The sequence below is a fragment of the Pristiophorus japonicus genome, chromosome 27, assembly GCF_044704955.1.
Source record: "Pristiophorus japonicus isolate sPriJap1 chromosome 27, sPriJap1.hap1, whole genome shotgun sequence".
Taxonomy (NCBI): Eukaryota; Metazoa; Chordata; class Chondrichthyes; family Pristiophoridae; genus Pristiophorus; species Pristiophorus japonicus.
Genome location: NC_092003.1, coordinates 2,796,974 through 2,804,473, shown reverse-complemented (window position 1 = coordinate 2,804,473; position 7,500 = coordinate 2,796,974). Strand labels below are relative to the sequence as shown.

Below are 7,500 nucleotides of genomic sequence, written 5' to 3'. Positions count from 1 at the left end.
CCATCAAACACTCCCAGGGCAGGTACAGGGGGTTAGATACAGAGTAAAGCTCCCTCTACACTGTCTCATCAAACACTCCCAGGGCAGGTACAGCACAGGGTTAGATACAGAGTAAAGCTCCCTCTACACTGTCCCATCAAACACTCCCAGGGCAGGTACAACACGGGATTAGATACAGAGTAAAGCTCCCTCTACACTGTCCCATCAAACACTCCCAGGGCAGGTACAGGGGGTTAGATACAGAGTAAAGCTCCCTCTACACTGTCCCATCAAACACTCCCAGGGCAGGTACAGGGGGTTAGATACAGAGTAAAGCTCCCTCTACACTGTCCCCATCAAATACTCCCAGGGCAGGTGAAGCACGGGTTAGATTGGACTCGGGATAAAATCTTACTCACCGATAGCTTTTCCACATCTCCCTTCAGAACACGCTCCAGATACAGTTGTTTAATCTCACGCTCGAGACGGGAGGGAAGTCCGGGGTACATCGTGGAACCTCCAGACAGGACAATGTGCTTGTAGAAATCGGCTCTGAGAGAGAGAGAGAGAGAGAGAGAGAGAGTGGTGGAAACACTTGCTGAATGTGCCACATCAAATTGGATTGAATCGCTCCCTCAGTACTATCCCTCCGACAGTGCGGCGCTCCCTCAGTACTGCCCCTCCGACAGTGTACAATGTACAGGAGACACTGAGACACATACACGGGCTCATCGCTAACCAGAGATCGTTGCGTGAGGAAAGGAATGTATGGCCATGATGGCTCCCATGGCCGAATAGCTGCATGCAGAGGGGGGGCCAGGCCGGGTGAGGTACGGATCGAGCCTAAGGTGGGAGGGGCTCCCCGAGTCAGGGGGAGGCCGGGAAGTGAACAATTCAGAATCTCCTCCCCCTGACCCCGACAATGTGCTGCCCCTACCTTGTGTCGATATCTGCCGCTTGGATGGTGTTGAAGAGAAGTTCTGCTACTCCGACCCCCTCTACGTTGATGAGGTGAGGTTGGAAGAGCGCCTCTGGTGCCTCGAAGCGTTCCCCTCCGACCTTGATCACTCTCCCATCAGGCAGCTACAGGGAGAGAGGGAGAGAGGTGATGAATCTTCAGTACTGCCCCTCCGACAGTGCGGCACTCCCTCAGTACCGCCCCTCCGACACTGCGGGGCTCCCTCAGTACTGCCCCTCCGACAGTGCGGCGCTCCCTCAGTACCGCCCCTCCGACAGTGCGGCGCTCCCTCAGTACTGCCCCTCCGACAGTGCGGCGCTCCCTCAGTACCGCCCCTCCGACAGTGCGGCGCTCCCTCAGTACTGCCCCTCCGACAGTGCGGCGCTCCCTCAGTACCGCCCCTCCGACAGTGCGGCACTCTCTCAGTACTGCCCCTCCGACAGTGCGGCGCTCCCTCAGTACCGCCCCTCCGACAGTGCGGCGCTCCCTCAGTACCGCCCCTCCGACAGTGCGGGGCTCCCTCAGTACTGCCCCTCCGACAGTGCGGCGCTCCCTCAGTACTGCCCCTCCGACAATGCGGCCCTCCCTCAGTACAGCCCCACTCACCGTGTAAGACTCCACCAGCACAGTCGTCTCCTGGGCCAGCTTCTGCTCCTGTTCGATGTTGTAGCCGACATAGCAGAACTTCTCCTTCATCATTCTCACCGTTTCGAAGTCAGCCGAGTGATTGAAGGCGTACCCGCGGAGTAAGAGGAGCTGGAGGGAGAGAGTTAGCGAGAGCGAGAGGTGAAAGGTCAAACACCGACCACAGCCAAATTCCCAGCCAAGCCACCAACGGGGTATCGGCAACTCTGATTGGACGACATCCTGGCCCCGCCCCTCCCATACACTTTTCCGGCATTGGTCGCCCAACACGCCCATTGTCGTGAATCACCGCCTTCCCCACAGCCAATGGAACGGCGAGCTGTCTCTTCCTTACCCCATTGGCCAATTCTGGACTCATGGTCAACCTGACATTTTTTCCCCCATCGTGCATCCCCCCGCCCAAGTGTTCAAGGACGCAATTACTTTCAATACGTCTTACGTGGGGGCAGTACTGAGGGAGCGCCGCACTGTCGGAGGGGCAGTACTGAGGGAGCGCCGCACTGTCGGAGGGGCAGTACTGAGGGAGCGCCGCACTGTCGGAGGGGCAGTACTGAGGGAGCGCCGCACTGTCAGAGGTGCAGTACTGAGGGAGCGCCGCACTGTCGGAGGGGCAGTACTGAGGGAGCGCCGCACTGTCAGAGGTGCAGTACTGAGGGAGCGCCGCACTGTCAGAGGTGCAGTACTGAGGGAGTGCCGCACTGTCAGAGGGGCAGTACTGAGGGAGTGCCGCACTGTCGGAGGGGCAGTACTGAGGGAGTGCCGCACTGTCAGAGGGGCAGTACTGAGGGAGTGCCGCACTGTCGGAGGGGCAGTACTGAGGGAGCGCCGCACTGTCGGAGGGGCAGTACTGAGGGAGCGCCGCACTGTCAGAGGTGCAGTACTGAGGGCGCGCCGCACTGTCGGAGGGGCAGTACTGAGGGAGCGCCGCACTGTCGGAGGGGCAGTACTGAGGGAGCGCCGCACTGTCGGAGGGGCAGTACTGAGGGAGCGCCGCACTGTCGGAGGGGCAGTACTGAGGGAGTGCCGCACTGTCGGAGGGGCAGTACTGAGGGAGCGCCGCACTGTCGGAGGGGCAGTACTGAGGGAGCGCCGCACTGTCGGAGGGGCAGTACTGAGGGAGCACCACACTGTCGGAGGGGCAGTACTGAGGGAGTGCCGCACTGTCGGAGGGGCAGTACTGAGGGAGCACCACACTGTCGGAGGGGCAGTACTGAGGGAGTGCTGCACTGTCGGAGGGGCAGTACTGAGGGAGCACCACACTGTCGGAGGGGCAGTACTGAGGGAGTGCTGCACTGTCGGAGGGGCAGTACTGAGGGAGCACCACACTGTCGGAGGGGCAGTACTGAGGGAGTGCCGCACTGTCGGAGGTGCTGTCTTTCAGATGAGACGTTAAACCGAGGCCCCCGTCTGCCTCTCGGGTGGATGTAAAAGATCCCGGGGCCACTATTGGAAGAAGAGCAGGGGGAGTTCTCCCCGGTGTCCTGGGGCCAATATTTATCCCTCGACCAACATCACTAAAACAGATGATCTGGGTCATTATCACATCGCTGTGTGTGGGAGCTTGCTGTGCGCTAATTGGCGTTTCCCACATTACAACAGTGAGCGCACTCCGATAGTACTTCATTGGCTGTGAGGCGCTGTGGGACGTCCTGAGGGGGGAAGAAAAGCGCTATATAAATGAAGTCCCTTGTATTAAACCCAAACGTTGATGTCAAGTTGATACAATGGATTGACCTTCGAACTTGTCCGTTCTTGCCCACCTTTGGCCTTCGACCTTTGGCCCCTTCACCCCCGGGGTCTACCTGCGACACACCCCTCTTCCCTCTCCTTGCTCCCCTCCCTCTCCGCCACTCCCCCTCCCCGCCCCTGCCCCCGCCCCGGGGGGAGGTTTCCCGCCCAATGCCCGTGGACTGACCTTGATGAGGTAGCGGGTGATGTCCCTGCCGGCAATGTCCAGTCTGCGGGTCAGGTGTGGGAGTGAGAAGCCCTCGTATACGGGGCAGATGTGGGTCACTCCGTCCCCAGAGTCGATCACCACACCCGTCAGCAGCCCTGGGGGGGGAACAAGGAGAGAGAGGCTGAGTTCCACAGGCCCAGATACTGCAACACGGGGTCACGTTCACTTAGGGTTCGGGGTTAGTAATCCAGGGGGAGAAAGGGAGGGGGAGAGCGAGGAGAGAGACAGAGAGCGGGAGGGGGAGAGCGGGAGAGAGAGAGAGAGAGACGGGGGGAGAGCGAGAGAGAGCGGGAGAGAGAGAGAGAGAGCGGGAGGGAGAGAGAGAGCGGGAGGGCGAGAGCGGGAGAGCGGGAGAGCGGGAGGGCGAGAGCGGGAGAGAGAGAGAGAGAGACGGGGGGAGAGCGAGAGAGACGGGGGAGAGAGAGAGAGAGAGAGCGAGCGGGAGAGAGGGCGAGAGCGGGAGGGCGAGAGCGGGAGGGAGAGAGAGAGAGAAAAAGAGCGGGAGAGAGAGAGAGAGAGAAAGAGCGGGAGAGCGAGCAAGAGAGAGAGAGCGCGGGAGAGAGAGAGAGCGGGAGAGCGCGCGAGCGGGAGAGAGAGCGCGGGAGAGAGAGAGAGAGAGGGAGAGAGGGAGAGAGGGAGAGAGGGGGAGAGGGGGAGAGGGGGGAGAGCGAGAGAGAGAGGGGGAGAGGGGAGAGCAAGAGAGAGAGAGAGGGGGAGAGCAAGAGAGAGAGAGAGAGAGAGGGGGAGAGCGAGAGAGAGGGGAAGAGCGAGAGAGAGAGGGGGGGAGAGCGAGAGAGGGGGGAGAGCGAGAGAGGGGGGAGAACGAGAGAGAGGGGAGGGAGAGCGAGAGAGACGGGGGAGAGCGAGAGAGAGAGGGGGGTGAGAGAGAGGGGGGTGGAGAGCGAGAGAGAGGGGGGGAGAGCGAGCGAGAGGAGGGGAGAGCGAGAGAGACGGGGGGAGAGCGAGAGAGACGGGGGGGAGAGCGAGAGAGACGGGGGAGAGCGAGAGAGACGGGGGGAGAGCGAGAGAGACGGGGGGAGAGCGAGAGAGACGGGGGGAGAGCGAGAGAGACGGGGGGAGAGCGAGAGAGACGGGGGGAGAGCGAGAGAGACGGGGGAAGAGCGAGAGAGACGGGGGGAGAGCGAGAGAGACGGGGGAGAGCGAGAGAGACGGGGGGAGAGCGAGAGAGACGGGGGGGAGAGCGAGAGAGACGGGGGGAGAGCGAGAGAGACGGGGGAGAGCGAGAGAGACGGGGGGAGAGCGAGAGAGACGGGGGGAGAGCGAGAGAGACGGGGGAGAGCGAGAGAGACGGGGGGAGAGCGAGAGAGACGGGGGGAGAGCGAGAGAGACGGGGGGAGAGCGAGAGAGACGGGGGGAGAGCGAGAGAGACGGGGGAGAGCGAGAGAGACGGGGGGAGAGCGAGAGAGACGGGGGGAGAGCGAGAGAGACGGGGGGAGAGCGAGAGAGACGGGGGGAGAGCGAGAGAGACGGGGGGAGAGCGAGGGAGACGGGGGAGAGCGAGGGAGACGGGGGGGAGAGCGAGAGAGACGGGGGGAGAGCGAGAGAGACGGGGGAGAGAGAGAGAGACGGTGGGAGAGCGAGAGAGACGGGGGGAGAGCGAGAGAGAGGGGGGGAGAGCGAGAGAGAGGGGGGGAGAGCGAGAGAGACGGGGGGGAGAGCGAGAGAGAGGGGGGAGAGCGAGAGAGAGGGGGGGAGAGCGAGAGAGAGGGGGGGAGAGCGAGAGAGAGGGGGGAGAGCGAGAGAGAGGGGGGGAGAGCGAGAGAGAGGGGGGGAGAGCGAGAGAGGAGGGGGGAGAGCGAGAGAGAGGGGGGGAGCGAGAGAGGAGGGGGGGGAGCGAGAGAGGAGGGGGGAGAGCGAGAGAGAGGGGGGGGAGAGCGAGAGAGGGGGGGGAGAGCGAGAGGGGGGGGGAGAGCGAGAGAGAGGGGGGAGAGCGAGAGAGAGAGAGGGGGGAGAGCGAGAGGGGGGGGGGAGCGAGAGGGGGGGGGGAGCGAGAGAGACGGGGGGAGAGCGAGAGAGAGGGGGGAGAGCGAGAGAGAGTGAGGGTGGGAGAGCGAGAGAGAGGGGGGGAGAGCGAGAGAGAGGGGGCGAGCGAGAGAGAGGGGGGGAGAGCGAGAGAGGGCGAGAGAGAGTGGGGAGAGCGAGAGAGAGAGAGGGTGGGAGAGCGAGAGAGAGAGAGGGGGGGAGAGCGAGAGAGAGGGGGGAGAGCGAGAGAGAGGGGGGAGAGCGAGAGAGAGGGGGGAGAGCGAGAGAGAGGGGGGGAGCGAGAGAGACGGGGTAGAGCGAGAGAGAGAGAGGGGGGAGAGCAAGAGAGAGGGGGGAGCAAGTGAGGGGGGAGAGCGAGAGAGAGGGGGGGGAGAGCGAGAGAGAGGGGGGAGAGCGAGAGAGAGGGGGGGAGTGCGAGAGAGAGGGGGGGGGAGAGAGGGGGGGGGGAGAGCGAGAGAGGGGGGGGAGAGCGAGAGAGAGGGGGGGGAGAGCGAGAGAGGAGTGGGGGAGAGCGAGAGAGAGGGGGGGGGAGAGCGAGAGAGAGAGGGGGGAGAGCGAGAGAGAGGGGAGAGCGAGAGAGAGGGGGAGAGCGAGTGGGGGGGGGAGAGCGAGAGAGGGGGGGGAGAGCAAGGGGGGGAGAGCGAGAGAGAGAGGGGGGGAGAGAGAGAGAGAGGAGGGGGGGAGAGCGAGAGAGGGGGGGAGAGCGAGAGAGAGGGGGAGACGAGAGAAAGGGGGGAGAGAGCGAGAGAGAGGGGGGGGAGAGCGAGAGAGAGGGGGGGGAGAGCGAGAGAGAGGGGGGAGAGCGAGAGAGGGGGGGAGAGCGAGAGAGGGGGGGAGAGCGAGAGAGAGGGGGGAGAGCGAGAGAGAGGGGGGGAGAGCGAGAGAGAGGGGGGGAGAGCGAGAGAGAGGGGGGAGAGCGAGAGAGAGGGGGGGAGAGCGAGAGAGAGGGGGGAGAGCGAGAGAGAGGGGGGGAGAGCGAGAGAGAGGGGGGAGAGCGAGAGAGAGGGGGGGAGAGCGAGAGAGAGGGGGGGAGAGCGAGAGAGAGGGGGGAGAGCGAGAGAGAGGGGGGAGAGCGAGAGAGAGGGGGGGAGAGCGAGAGAGAGGGGGGGAGAGCGAGAGAGAGGGGGGGAGAGCGAGAGAGAGGGGGGGAGAGCGAGAGAGAGGGGGGAGAGCGAGAGAGAGGGGGGGAGAGCGAGAGAGAGGGGGGAGAGCGAGAGAGAGGGGGGAGAGCGAGAGAGAGGGGGGGGGGGGGAGAGCGAGGGGGGGGGAGAGCGAGAGAGGGGGGAGAGAGCGAGAGAGAGGGGGGAGCGAGAGAGTGGGGAGAGCGAGAGAGACGGGGGGAGAGCGAGAGAGACGGGGGGAGAGCGAGAGAGACGGGGGAGAGCGAGAGAGACGGGGGAGAGAGATAGAGAGAGGGGGGAGAGCGAGAGAGAGGGGGGGGAGAGCGAGAGAGAGGGCTGAGAGCGCGAGAGGGCGAGAGAGAGGGGGGGAGAGCGAGAGAGAGGAGGGGAGAGGAGAGGAGGGAGAGCGAGAGAGAGGGGGGGAGAGCGAGAGAGAGGGGGGGAGAGCGCGAGAGAGAGGGGGGAGAGCGAGAGAGAGGGGGGGAGAGCGAGATAGAGGGGGGGAGAGCGAGATAGAGGGGGGGAGAGCGAGAGAGAGGGGGGGAGAGCGAGAGAGAGAGGGGGGAGAGCGAGAGAGAGAGGGGGGAGAGCGAGAGAGAGAGGGGGGAGAGCGAGAGAGAGGGGGGGAGAGCGAGAGAGAGGGGGGGAGAGCGAGAGAGAGGGGGGGAGAGCGAGAGAGAGGGGGGAGAGCGAGAGAGAGGGGGGAGAGCGAGAGAGAGGGGGGGAGAGCGAGAGAGAGGGGGGGAGAGCGAGATTGAGGGGGGGAGAGCGAGATTGAGGGGGGGGGAGAGCGAGAGAGAGGGGGGGAGAGCGAGAGAGGGGGGAGAGCGAGAGAG

At 64.3% G+C, this 7,500-nt stretch overlaps 1 protein-coding gene across 1 annotated transcript in view; it reads right to left on the bottom strand.

The window, feature by feature from the left end:
* The window catches only part of LOC139239522 (actin-related protein 2-like), a 143,522-nt gene that overhangs the window by 1,908 nt on the left and 134,114 nt on the right, over positions 1-7,500 (bottom strand). The window contains exons 5-8 of the mRNA XM_070868328.1: positions 3,498-3,634; positions 1,544-1,693; positions 917-1,062; positions 399-531 (exon numbers count right to left, since the gene is read on the bottom strand). Of these exons, the coding sequence (XP_070724429.1) occupies positions 399-531; positions 917-1,062; positions 1,544-1,693; positions 3,498-3,634 (566 nt within the window). The remainder of the gene's footprint in view (positions 1-398; positions 532-916; positions 1,063-1,543; positions 1,694-3,497; positions 3,635-7,500) is intronic.